Genomic DNA, 14,447 nt, shown 5'->3' on the forward strand with positions numbered 1-14,447 from the left:
GTGTTTCGCTCTTTAAAAACAATCCCCACCCTAAAATATAGAAACTCTCTTTTTTTTTTTAACCAGGGTATATACAGGGCTTAGCATCCGTTCATCTTAAACTTGTGAGGTATACAACCAATATGAAAGCCTGTTGGAAAACAACGAAGAGAATTAAATAAAAGAAAATGGGTGTAATTGTCTTCCACGAGCACAGGATTGCAACACTTAGTGGGAGATGTTGCCATGTGGTGAGGAGTTTCACCTGCGGTCAGGAAATAAAACATAACGCCAAGGGTTGAGCTGTCAGTATATACAAAGGCCTCACGGTCTGATTTAGCAGTTAAAATTAAATTGAACGCTCTTTTATTTGCTTCATGGCATTTACACGAAATTTGGAAAAAAATAAACCCAGCAAACCGTTTGATTTAATCAAGTTTGAACTCTGACTGTTTGAACCGACGGTGAAATAAAAGACCCAAAGCAGACATGCAAGTTTTGAGAGTGGGTTTGGAAACAAAAGCATTGTACAAAATATTAATTACATTTATTTTAATAATTATTTTTTTTTAAATCACCTTCTTTCTTAGCACCACAATAAACTTTTTGTGTTTGATCGAGCACCATTGTAGTCGTTTTCACACAGCACCTGTAGAATTTAATGAAGAGATCTAAACCCTCCCCCCCATCCTCTCATGGTTACCTCCGACTCCCCCCCGCCCCCTTTCCTCTGCCACGCACTCCAACGTCCTTCACCTTTGTTCCATAACGCTGTTAAGTCATGTGGTTCAAGCCCTATGAGGGCAACAAGGGTTTTCCTAAGATACATACATGGAAAGTTTGTTACACCATCTCTTATTCAAAACTTGCATGTGGCATAGAAAGAGTGGGGGAGGGGGGCTAAAAGTGGGGTTTGGTGGCACCCAGAATGTCTCGACTTGACGTTCTTTGCTGTCCTCATCAAGTCCTTTTTTTGTTTTACGTTTTACTTTTTTTAGCCAAGGAAGCAGACAGGTCCAACTTCAAACCCAAACTTCTGGTTAGGGTCCCCAAAGTCAGTCAACATGACATCCATGATTGGAACCTGATCGATTTTGGGAGTATTAATCTCCAACACAGTCTTTCCATAGCCCTTCCTTGTCTGCAACGAGAGAGAGATGGGTACAAACAAAGCTTACTATCAAACAGAAAACAAATTAACTTGTCAAAGTTAAGCACACAAAGTGATAGAAATTAAATAAAATATGTGCCATAAGGACTACATGATAGAGAGAGAGCACATTTATAGTCTCGTATCTATAGGTCGTGGCAGCGCCTTGAGCTTGGATAGAAGCGGTTGTTCAAAGTGAACCGAGTTTTTTTTTTTTTTGAGTCATTCAGGTAATATTTATTTGTACAGTTTGCATTTCTTGTGATTCCGTATGCCTAAACATAAATTGGTCATGCATGACCAATATAGGTGGCGGCATCCCAGTGGCATGATAGTGTAATTGGTCAGTTATCAGAGCATCTGAGAGTCAGTCAAAGATCCCTCATAGATACATAAGAGAATTACCAGCACTTGATAGGTCACACTGCATTATGTGTTGCTTCCAACCCCACAATAGTAGTTTTTTATTGTATTTCCATGGCCATTGTTACCTTCAGCGTACATGATTACTCACTCAGTTGATCATTACCATCATACCCAGTATTGATACCTCTGGTTGTCTCTTGTTCATTGTCAGTTCCTCAATTTTCATTCCCTTATGCCAGATTTGGGGTTTTGTTTCTTGTCCTGTCCTGTTTTAGTTTTATTTCATTGGGGACTTTGAAATGTAATCAATCAATAGTCGACAACTCGACATTGGGTCAGAGTTGATCCCACGCAAATTTGAGGCCCTTGATGGTCCCAGTTGAACCTCAACATGAAACAGTCATGTTTTGACAGACTGCACCAGGGTGCTGACTCAGAAGATGTAGGACCATCAGGGTCCACTGATTCATGACCAAAGGTGACCTGAAGTCATACCCCATGACTCCCTACACCATATGTGTCAAACTTAAGGCCCAGGGGCCAAATGTGACCCTTGTTAACATCTTATCATGTTAATTTAAATGTAAAATATGTTTGTCACTTTAATTTTTGTCAGTAATCTTTGATTATGATGTCAAAAGTGCAACAGAGAATGTCAAATGAGACCAATCAAACTCTTGTTCAGGAACCTGCAACCAAGAAAAGATGTTGGGTATCTAACTTGAGTTCATGTAAATTCTGAAACCAGCCCTTAGATTGAAAAAGGTTTTAATATTGGCCCCGTTTGTACGTGGGTTTGACACCCCTGCCCTACACCATGATGCCAGGAGTAACGGTTATCCCTTTCCACAATATTCACAGGACTGGTCCTCTACCCACGGCACCTCTGTAATGGTATTTTCACTAGAAAGAACCACACCACAACAAAGTAAGTTTACAAGGTTACTGAAAGTAACAAATCTGTAGATTGAGTCTCATAGTAGATGGGTAGGAAGATGGACACTTAAAGTAGGGATTGGTAGACATAAAGGATGGACGCAGTGTGTAGGTATGGAGCATTGTATTGAACATCCTGGAGATGGATCGAAGGAGATTGGACAGTGTGGATTGGATTTGCTCTGTATATCCCTGCAGTGCTGTTTGATGGTGGAGGAGTGAGCTGACTATAAGAACGCTTGCCAGGTGACTGGAAGTGAGGTTGTCATTATCTATGTCTCCTTGTTACACATAAAGCACAGTAAGAAGTCCAACACCTGTGTCCAGAAGGCTGGCTCAGATGGCATAAGGTTCTGTAATGGTTGACACAACACTACAATCATTGCTTGTGCAGTCAGTCGTGGGTGACTTGGATACCCTTATGTATCCATTGGTTCCACCCATAGGCCAATGTGTCACAATGTCCTGATACAACCACTTGGTCTCATTAAAACCTCTAATGTGATTCCCATAAAACTCCATCAATGGCTTGTTGAGGAATCTTTGACCAATTCTCAGATGCTGCTGTGATTGCCTGATTACAGTCTAACTCTACCCTCATGCCACCATTTATATCCTCCATTGCCTGTTCTGGTCATTTGCAACCAACATCCAAATCAGACCCTTCATTCTTGGTGCATATCTTTTTCTTTTTTTGTTGTTGTCAGCAAATACATATTGTAATTTCAGAGTTATTGTAGGTATTACAGTCTATCCAGAAGAACCTCAAATCAATATCACAAAAAATGATTTTGGTGGAAAATACTGTAGTTAAACAGAATCCATTCAACTGGCGCAGAAAGAACTGTGTCTTTGGAAAGAACTTACCGAACATCCATCTAAGATGGCTGTAATGTACGGGTTATTGTCGCGAGACATCTCCTCGTCGTTGGCGCCCAAGAATCTTAGCGCCTTATCGTAACTGTTGGTGGACTCGTCGTGCCACGCCACAGACTGGTGGCAGCTGTAGGTGAAGTTTTGCCTGGCTGAGGCCGTCAGTAGTCTGAGGAAGGTCATCTGCACCATGTTTATAGAGTTTCCATCTAGGTCAGCATACGAAAACTGGAAGAAAAAAGCGAGAACGTTAGGTAATATGAGCACATTTGACCATTTTATTTGTCGGCTTGTTTCAAAACATGAACAGTAAGAAAACAAAGGAAGCATGTAAAATCGTAAAGAATCCTAACTTTAATTTTTATGTATCTTAAACAAAACCAATCAAAATGTGTAAGAATCATTGTTTATCCTAGTTTTAGGTTGTTTCTGACTACATGCATGAATTTAACAAAGTTATAAATCACCCCTGCAGTGTCGACCTTTAGTTTTATCACTGACAATGAATGTGTGCTTAGAAAGGTTGATATGTTTCTTGTCACTAAAATACTTGAAGATTAAAAAACACACGGTTGGTAATAATGCATTTAAACTAGGCAAACAAAATCAATAGAATCAATGTGAGAACTGTAATTTATATTTAATATTTGATCAATAAATGCATTATGTTTAACATCCATACAGTCTGGTTCCAAATCTAAACAAGTGTAGCTCATCTAAATCCACACAACCCTGTTTGTATACAGAGTAGGATTTGAATTAGCAGATATATACCTGATGACCTCAAATCTATCAGATGGACAGAGACTGTTATTTTCATTGATCTGAATACAGTCTGAGCCATCTGGTGACTTTCTTTCTTGAATTAACCAAGCAGAAAAGACAATTTTTATAATCATTACTGTTTTACAAATGTTTGATAATCAAATTGTGTTAGTTCCATTCAATGCTTACAGGTTGAAAAGAACTACTCATTTTTATTTTACATAAACAGTAAGTAATGATTTTTATTCCTCATTCAAAGAAGAAATCAGGTTAATATGCATTTCTTGATTCTCTGTCTGAAATGAGCCAAGTAATGTAAGTATGTGAAAGGTCGAGTCTTGGTCAACTAAAATGTTTACTGAGAAGAAATGTCATGTTTTACTATTTGAGAAGATACAACAGCGTGAGACTCCACGAAGTCTGGTCGTCTGCAATAATCTTTTCTGTATGTTGAAAACAATCCTTGACTTATGATAACATCTTACATCACAAACCACACCTCTATTTCTGGTACATCCACGAATCAGAAAGCTCTAAATTGAACCGGAAGTCGACCCATTTAAAATGTGGCAACTTCCCCAGTTCATGTTAGAAGGGAGAAAATTCGAGAATTCAGGAGAGTCTGGAGTCTGATAGTTCCAGAGGCTGAAGAGTTCTGAAGAATGAAAGGAGTTCATGGTTCTTGGGTGCAAACGCATTCAGGATGATCCAGAGACGTTTTGGGATTATAATTTCTGTTTGAAAACCACGTACGACTCCCTGAGGGTTTGGTAGTTCTCACGGAGACGCTGAAAAGAGTCAGGAAGGAACCTACGCCGACGCTGAGTTCATCATCAAGGTAGATGGTTCTATTTCCGACCAAGTGTACCGTGGGCAAGCTGATATCTGATGGAGCGTGCAATTTCTGGTCAAACAGATTAATTCCCTCACATAGTTCTCTGTAAGACAAATCTCCATGTCATCTTAAAACTCTCCTCTTCCTCATAAAATCAGTACAGATATTTTAGAAATATCTGAAGCAAAGTCCTCGTTCACCGCCGAGTGATCGATGCTCATTTTCTGTGAAACTTGTCTGTTATTATTTTCATATTTTGCCAAATTAATGTAAATGTTTGATGTTAAACTTTGATTCTGAAAATAAATGACCGCATTGATTTGATGGGTCAAAGATAATAACGTCTCTCGTTACATTTCTGTTAAATTCAATGCACGTCATTACACAGCCAGAAAGATGAGGAACTCGTGAAAAAGTATGCATATATACGGGGATATATTGTCATACTACAGCTAGTGGCACGTACCTACGTGATTACTACACTACTATGGCTGAGAATCTTAACTCTGCCCATGAATCATATTGTATGTTTGCGACAGAAGAGAGAGCTGGATGGGGAGCTGAGTGAGGCTGCAGCAGGCATCTGGCAGCCAAAGACGATGCTGGATAATTTAATCTATCATCAACTCATTAAATAAATAGTCATGCAAGGAAAACCAGATCTTTTTTAGCCCAGGTTTAATTTTGCAAGAGGATAAGCAGTTGGAAACCAGGTTACAGGATGTTGCATCACGCCCGGATCTCAAGGTCTCCTCACAGGCAGTATAGAGAAGTGTTTTTTACTAATGGATATCAGACAGAGGTGACGTCAAGACAACCTTTACTTCACATCACATCTCTTGAAGGCGTCACCTATCAATGTCCAGTCAACAGGCTCCTTTCTGAGTAGACAGAAAGACTCACTTGTCTTTGCATACATGGTTCTACATCATTTTATTAGTAAGTGAAACATCCATGACCTTTACATCCCTCATCAGACACCTCCAGGTTCTGTGAACTCAGCTGAACTGATAAGGTTATAAAGGCAAGCTGAGAAGGCGGCTCGGGGCAGATTCTCATGACTGGACTTCATGTGTGTACTTTATGTATATTTATGTGACTTGTCTTGAAAATCTAACCTTGAAAGTAAATACCAGTAAAACTATTCTCCTGGTGTGGAGTGTAACTCTGTTTGAGTAAAATAAAGAGAGAATATTTTTCTCTAACAGAGAACATTGGGAGGGTTGTATCAGAAAAGTGGCATTTTAATATTGTAGCTGAATGGTAATTCACAAATAAAGCAATTAAGATGAAAATATATGTTTTCATAAAATGATTCCATCTGCTGATCAACGTCCATTCTGTTTTTTTATTCCTTCAAAATGTTGAGTTTGAAAAGCTTTGGAAATTCCTTTTTCTGACAAACAACAAAACCAGTTCACATTTGGGGCAACGTTTGTTGCAAGAAACATACGGTAAGTTTCTGTGATTCATTTGAACTTTGTTCCTTTAACATTTCTCACATTTTACTGCTAATATTGATGTTTTTTTTGTCTTTTTGACTGACTGAACTGTAAATCACGTTGGACATAGTCTGTTTTTAACACGCTACAGAAATAAAACTGAACTTCACATTAGTCATGTGGCTTCAAAGCAAAGGGGGTGAATACTTTTGCATCTGCATCAGAGAAAACAGGAAAAGGAGAAAAGGAGTTTGTTTGGTAAGAAATGGGAGGAAAACGTACTATTTTTCCACGTTTAAATTCGCTGAACCATGAACCTGCAACCTCTTTGGGCCAGGAGGAGATTCTGACCTGTGGAAACAGAATTAATGAGCTATAATTAAATACATTTATGAATTATCCACAAAATACAATAGTTGTATCAAACAACCTGAGAGGAACAATCTAACTTGGGTTTTGTTTTCCTGTTTATTTTTATGTAAACCATTTTAGTTATGTTTTAACATTTTCCAAAATATTTATTTTTATTTACAAACATATTCCTAATAGTAACTAATTATAAAGCACTTCAAATTCTATTATCTGTTTCTATCTTTAAACAATACTTTTACTTTTAAGCTACTCTGAAGCTTTTAGTCTTTTGCTATGTTTAGTTTTCAGCTAGTATTTAGTTTATTTGGGTTTTTAGCTAGACTTTGCTGTTAGCTTTTTAGCATATTGCTACTTTTAGCTGTTAGCTAACCTATGGAAATTTGTATCCATTAGCTAGCTTTTTGCTAGTGTTGTATTTTGCCATTACTGTTAGATTTTAGTTAGCTTTGTCATACTGTTAGCTTCTAGCCTTCCTTTAGACATTTTTAGGTAGCATTTTGCTATTTATAGTTTCTAGATACTTATTATATTTACTTTGTAACTAGCATTTTGCTGCTTTTGCTTTTATCTAGTGTTTAGCTTCTTGTAGCTTTTTACTAGCTTTTTTTTTTCTTTTAGACTCGTTAGTTTTAGGTTATAGCCAGCCTTTTGCTACTTTTTAGTTTTTAGCTAGTACTTTTCCTTTAACAAAAAGTAGTGCATTTGAAGTTGATTTTTGCAAGTATACTTTAAGTTAGGTATAAGTATATCAAGTATACTATACCCATACTTGTAGTGTACTAGAAAGTATACTGATTTAATACTTGTTTGGACAAAATTGGGACATTTTTATACTATTTTTAAGTATATCAAATAAAGTTTATAAAAGGTAAACTTCAAGTACACTTCCTCATTTTTAGTGTAAAATAAGTATACTTGTAGTATACTTAAATAAACTACTTTTTGCTAAGGGTTAGCTTCTAGCTAGCAATTAGCTACTTTTGGTTTTTAGTTGGTACTTTGCTTTTTGTTTCTATTTGGCTTTTATTTTATTTTATTTTATTCTTTAGCTTTAACAACTATATTTTAGCAGTCTGCCTTTGAGTTGTTTGTATTTTATTTTATTTTTCTGTTTTTTATTTTTTTATTTTTTGTCATCTGAATCAATAATGTGAGCTAAATATCTGAGGATGACAGGGAACTCGTTGCTGTGAACAAAAACCTAAGAGCACTCACTCCGTTGGACTTCTTGTCAGGATAGATGCAGGTTTCCCCGCCAGCAGTGAAGTTGCAGTAGACTTTGAAGGAATCTCCTGAGCAGCCTTGGTTGGGATCGATCCAGTACTCGCCTGAGGAGAACCCAGAACAATGTCCACTGAAAAGGCTGCAAACTGGATTTAAATCTAATCCAAAGGTCTGATTTACCACTAGAAATCTACAATTAACCCTGAAAAAAGAAGAAAAGCTTTAAAAGTCTGGCTCTGTTGAATCTCTGCCGGGGTTCGACTCACCATCGGGGAACTCGGGGTGGCAGAGCTGCAGGTCTTTGCAGGTCCTGGCCGGGTTGTTTTGCGTCCCCATGGGGTATTTCATTCGCTCGATGTCCTGTTTGAGGTTGTTGAGCGAGCCAAAGATGTCCTCCATGCCGTAATCCATGAAGGTGGCAGCCATGTCTGCTTGCACGTCGCTGGAACGCTTTGTCTTCTTGGGCGACTGAATGGGGAGGGGCTGGATCACCTCACCTGGTGGGCCCTATTTTGAGACCAGACAACTCATTTCCACCTGGTACAAAAAATTTAAGTCACAAGAAAACTGCCTTAAATACTCACAGGAGGACCAGGAGGACCCATTGAACCAGTGTCTCCTTTTGGACCAGCAGGACCCTGAAAAACCCCAAGTAGAAACGTTTTATCCGAGCTAAACCAAGCTTTGATAATAAATAGAACAGAAAAAATAAAGTTCAGCTCACAGATGACCCTTTGGTTCCTTTGGGACCTTGAGGACCCTGCATTAGAAATGAAACAGTAATGTGGCAAACGGTTATTTTATTTTAATAAAATTATAAAATAACTGACTGAAACGAGTGAAGATAAGCCTTACAGGTAAACCAGGGGGACCTGGGGGTCCAAGAGGCCCGGAAGCTCCGCTGACACCCTGTCATATGAAGAGATTAGCCATTAATTTGTTTCTGTTAGAAAATAAATCACAAACAAGACCCTTAATCAGGCCTTTAAAAGATAAAGAAGCAAACTGACGGGAGAGGCCATTATGATTTCATGAAGATAAACCTCCAGCCAGCGCTTCACTTTAACACCGAGTGAGGGCCCGCAGAGCAAACCGCTCAGTCCGTTTGATTTAAAGACGGATGAAGGCCGCCATCGATCCTTTGTAAAGCCCGGAGCTTTTAACTACTTTCAACACCGCTGCTTATTGGAGCGGAGGGATCAGACAGAAGCAACAACAAAAAAAAATCTATTTCAATTTTTATTCTTTCTCTTGGAGCAAAACTCTTCTGCGTTTCCAATAAATCACAATCTGATTTCATTAGAGCAGGCAAGAGAAAGGATAGTTCAGATCTTTTAAATGAACAGGCAATATCTTACCTGTTGCAGATAATTCAGTCAAGGACCTCATTTTGGAGAAATAGTTTAATTCTGACCAGTTAAGAAAGGCTAAAGGATAGTCTGAGCAAGACCAAAGTGGATTAAGAATTTATAAAGATGTACATTGTTGTTAATTCCATATTACATTATTTCGTCTGTGCTGTTGAGCTTTTGATTAGGATGTCTCCAGGGTGCCTCCCAATGGAGACCCAGACCTCATTGGAGGGATTATGTCTCCTCTTTGGCCTACGTTGGGGTCCTCCAGGAGGAGCTGGGAGGGAGGACCTGTTACCTCCAGGACCCAACCATAAATAAGTGTCAGAAAAACATTACTTAAGCAGAAATGTTATGACACTTCTGCAGGAAGTGCCCCGGCTTGTAAATAATCTTACCATTCTACATAAATATTTGTGTCATGCCAAATTAATCATTAAAGAAAATGGTTTAAATGGCAAAATTATCGGGATAGTTGACATTTCGAGAACAAAAAAGTGCGACTTATATGCCGGCAAATACGGTAATCCATAAGAGATTCTGCTGTCTCAAAATTTGCATTTCTTCATGCAAATGCTCTAATTCACATGTTTATGCTAATGTTAATTAGACTTTTTACATTGGTTGTTTTAGGCAATAAATAAATAAAATAGAAAAGTTCCTGCTAGAAATAGTGTCATCAGAATCTAAGGCTGCTATATGACGTTTAAATTAAAATATGCCACGTAAATAACCTTGTTTTACAAAACTAGCAGCGATGTAACGATTTCTAAAATCACTTAGTCACAGTTATCCACTTTAGTCTTAACTGCGCTAGGACCAGCTGTTAGCTTGGTGTTTATTGTCTGACTTAAACTATATTTCTCTCAAATGAAGTAAATAAAAATTATCTACAGCAGGTAAGATATTGATTGTTCAAAACCATTTCACATGTCCCCGTTTCAAAATATCCAAACTATTGTTTTAAGGAAACGGTTTTAACAACATGATGCTAACACTAAAAATAAGGAATATAAATAAAATTCAGTTTAAATGACACATTAGAAGTTTAAATAATTTTTAAATGTTTTTTTTACTAGTTTGTATGTTATCTGAACGACAGAGTGGAGCTGCAGGTCCAGCAGTGACCTGTGGCCCGATCAGAAGGGTAAACGAGCTAAACATGGCTAACAGGTTGGCGTTAAACAGACTGGAAACCATTGGCGGAATGGGAGTCATCACTTACAGAGTCACCCTTGCCACCAGGAGAACCCTGGGGTCCAGGCAAGCCTCGATCTCCCTTCTCTCCTTGCTCTCCAGGGGGTCCGATCAGACCGATTAAACCTGGGTGACCCTGCGGGGCAAAACACAAAAAAGTCAAATTAAACAAGCAATTTTTGTGTGCATCAACTTTAAAGCTACACTAACGAGTAAGAGCAACCTGAAAAACTCAGGGAAGACGCCGAGTCACAAAAAGGTATGAAGATAAATCAGCCTCAAAAGTGTAGAAGCATACGATAAGAACCACAAGTTTTACAAATGCAAAAAAATTGTTTTTCAGGTGTAAACATATCAAACTGCACAGGAATGAACATTCTGCACATATACAAAGTCAAACGCACATGCACGAATCACCTGTTGTGCACGGAGCAGCTGCCTATGAATGCAACTTTTGAGACTTTGCTCACAAAGGTAATGCTGCGTTCAAGGCTGGTGAAAAGCTGGGACATCTGAGAATTACCGTATATCCTGAGTTATCGGGAAAAAACTCATTTCTAACTTGGCACAGGAGCTCATAACCTCTATATTAACATGCGCATGCTCATGTTAACATTACTGCATTCAAAAATGGTAATTTGTATTTTTCAAACTTTAATTTTAGCAGGAAAGAAATTCATTGAGATCATTAATCTTTTTTACAAGGACGTCCTGGCCAATGTGCAAGGCGCAAACGAGCCATTACATTTACAGCAACAATAATATTAACGTGTTTATAAAAAAATATCCTGTAATTAGACATAAAATACAATGCAAGTTTAAAAAAATATCACAATTTGAGACACTTAAATGTTACAGGTGCAAGATGTGACTAAAACTTCTGACAGTTTTTGTTTAAAACTCGATAAAGGAATAAGAGATTCCAACGTCAACTTAAGCTGCTGATTGTGTGAACTTTATGGTTAAAATAAACAACCTAAAATGAGCAAGTTATTCTTCACATGGAAAATTTATCAGGAAAATATATTTTCCCAGTAGTTTTTCCACAAGATGAATAGCCTGCCCATTATAGCTGTTTATTTCAGTCATACAGTCCACAAAATAAACATTTCCTTCTTGTTGAAAAACTGCTGGGAGAAATATATTTGCCGGTATTTTTTTGTAGAGAAAGATATGGAAGCCCATTTCCGTCATGAAAGGAAAAATAAAAGCCCACAGGAAGTCATAATTTCAACTTTTAAAGTCATAATTACGAGAATAAAAGTCATAATTACGACTTTTAAAGTCATAATTATGAGAATAAAAGTCAGAATTACGACTTTTAAAGTCATAATTACGAGAATAAAAGTCATAATTTCAACTTTTAAAGTCATAATTATGAGAATAAAAGTCATAATTACGATTTTTAAAGTCATAATTACGAGAATAAAAGTCATAATTTCAACTTTTAAAGTCATAATTATGAGAATAAAAGTCATAATTACAACGTTTAATGTCATAATTATGAGAATAAAAGTCATAATTTCAACTTTTAAAGTCATAAATAGGAGAATAAAAGTCATAATTACGACTTTTAAAGTCATACTTATAATAATAATAATAATGTCATCACAATGTCAGCACTGTATGTTTCCATACAATGGCGAAATTAGTCTCTGCATTTAACCCATCCACCACCAGGTGGTGCAGTGGGCAGCTATTGAAAGCGCCCGGGGGGCATTTTGGGGATGAGGCGTGCTGCCCAGAGACGCCACGTGATGTGCAGTAACTGGGGATCGAACCTGGGACTTTTGGGTCCCAAGCCGGCTGCCCTGCCTCTACACCATCTCGGCCCCCAATGAGAATAAAAGTCATAATTACGACTTTTAAAGTCATAATTACGAGAATAAAAGTCATAATTTCAACTTTTAAAGTCATAATTATGGGAATAAAAGTCATAATTTTGAGTTTTAAAGTCACAACTATGAGAATAAAAGTCATAATTATGACTTTAAAACTCATAATTATGACTTTTATTCTCTTAATTATGACTTTAAAAGTCGAAATTATGACTTCCTGTTGGGCTTTTATTTTTTCTTTCATGGCGGAAATGGGCTTCCACAGAAAGAAACTACAGTGCTGGAAAATATATGTTCCCAGTATGTTTTCCACAAGAAAAATAGCCTGCCCATTATAGCTGTTTATTTCAGCCATACAGTCCACAAAATTAACATTTCCTTCTTGTTGAAAAACTGCCAGGAGAAATATATTTGCTGGTATTTTTTTGCAGAGAAAGAAAATACAGCACTGGAAAATATATTTTCCCAGTAGTTTCTTTAAAAAGAATTTATACACATGCATCTTGTTGTAGCCTTATGTGACTACAAACTTTTGAGAATAATTTATCTCCATACAGACTCTGACCAGGGTCAAAGATGTGGCTGCAGACAAAGACACGAAACTATTTGTCGTGCGCTTTGATGGGTTTTCTCTCCCACCGTCAGCCAGGGAGCACGAGACAAATTGGACAAAGTAACACACTGTCTGAACACCATCAGCAGTTATTTTTCACCAGGACCAAGACAAACTGCAAGTTCGAAGGGATGCATCTACATTTTCAATCCCATGAGAATGTTTTTTTTAGCAAATACAAACTAAGTTATATTTCTATAAATGTTGCGGCGAGGATCTGCTGCAAGAAAGTAACACTAACTAGAACCTGCTTTAATATTACAGCCACTGCTTCCATTTTTCTTAGAAAAAGACAAATTAAATAAAAGCAGTGCTCACCTTTTCACCTTTGGACCCTGGGTCACCTTTCAGACCTGGAAGACCCGGAGGACCCTGCACCACAACAAAAAGGTAAATAAAAATCATCACGCAGAATCAGACGGCATCAGAACATATCCAGAGTATTCTTTTTAAATGAATGATTCTTTGTTTCTGCTTTTTATTTTTATTTTTTAACACCATATCAAAAATGCTGAAATACCCACACTGCACCACTAGGGGGCAAGCATGTTCACAGAATCCATGCTGCAAACTTGGCATCTTTCTCGCTTTATTTAACGGGTTTGCCGACCCCTCTAGTGATTGTTCTGTTCAACCTATACAGTATATTTCCACACGCATGCACATATTTTGTTTGTATTTTTAGCAGAGAGGGGCCGCGGTAGCTCGGTGGTCAGTACAAATCCTCAGGCTGCAGGTGCTAGCCCAGGATGCTTCTGGAAGAGCATCTGGTGTAAATAATAGCCAAATCTTTCATGCAAATGCAAATCCCTGAAGAAGAGAGCTGCCAAAAGAATATTTTCAGCTGAATGAGTCAGCAGATTCTGGGGTTCAGAGTAACTTCAGTTTGGTAAATAAATCCAGACAGGAAGGAGACTGAATATTTACCATGGGACCTGGTGGACCATCCTGTCCTGGAGCTCCGGGAAGTCCTTGTTCACCCTGCGGAAATCCATTCAGAGTTAGTATCATGGGCTGCAGGATTTTCTCTGCTCTACCATTGATTTTTATGTGCACAGCTGGATGAGTAATAAGCCGAGCGGGGGAGGAAAAGTGCGCTGGAATAAACAAGTACAGCTAAAGCAGAGGCCAAATGGGAGTATTGATTATTCCATGAAGTCTATCATTGTGTCTCTGTCGGAGCTTCGCGTCTCTCTGATTTTGTGACTTACGACAGGGCCGGGGATTCCACGCAGACCCTCTGGACCGGGCTTCCCAGGTGGTCCCTGAGGGCCGACGGGTCCTGTTTTACCAGCTGGGCCCTCGGCACCTGCTTCACCCTGTAAGAGAAATCAAAACTTGAGATGTCTGAAGCTAAAACAATCAAGTTATTAATTAATAATCAGCCATTGTTTCAGTGGCGAGAATGCAGTTTGTGCGTCTGTCACCAGAACATCTCCTGAACCACTGAACCAATTTCATCCATCCATCCATCCATCCATCCATCCATCCATCCATCCATCCAT

General features: G+C 38.2%; 1 protein-coding gene across 1 annotated transcript in view; it reads right to left on the reverse strand.

The window, feature by feature from the left end:
- Positions 1-714: 714 nt before the first annotated feature.
- Positions 715-14,447, reverse strand: part of col11a1a (collagen, type XI, alpha 1a) — a 124,952-nt gene continuing 111,219 nt past the window's right edge. Inside the window, exons 56-67 of the mRNA XM_037694096.1 lie at positions 14,154-14,261; positions 13,870-13,923; positions 13,261-13,314; positions 10,520-10,627; positions 8,798-8,851; positions 8,667-8,702; positions 8,527-8,580; positions 8,209-8,449; positions 7,934-8,046; positions 6,629-6,697; positions 3,299-3,532; positions 715-1,120 (exon numbers count right to left, since the gene is read on the reverse strand). Coding sequence (XP_037550024.1) covers positions 974-1,120; positions 3,299-3,532; positions 6,629-6,697; positions 7,934-8,046; positions 8,209-8,449; positions 8,527-8,580; positions 8,667-8,702; positions 8,798-8,851; positions 10,520-10,627; positions 13,261-13,314; positions 13,870-13,923; positions 14,154-14,261 — 1,272 coding nt within the window. The 3' untranslated portion in view covers positions 715-973. The remainder of the gene's footprint in view (positions 1,121-3,298; positions 3,533-6,628; positions 6,698-7,933; positions 8,047-8,208; positions 8,450-8,526; positions 8,581-8,666; positions 8,703-8,797; positions 8,852-10,519; positions 10,628-13,260; positions 13,315-13,869; positions 13,924-14,153; positions 14,262-14,447) is intronic.

Source organism: Nematolebias whitei, chromosome 20, assembly GCF_014905685.2.
Source record: "Nematolebias whitei isolate Nwh7 chromosome 20, NemWhi1, whole genome shotgun sequence".
Classification (NCBI taxonomy): domain Eukaryota; kingdom Metazoa; phylum Chordata; class Actinopteri; order Cyprinodontiformes; family Rivulidae; genus Nematolebias; species Nematolebias whitei.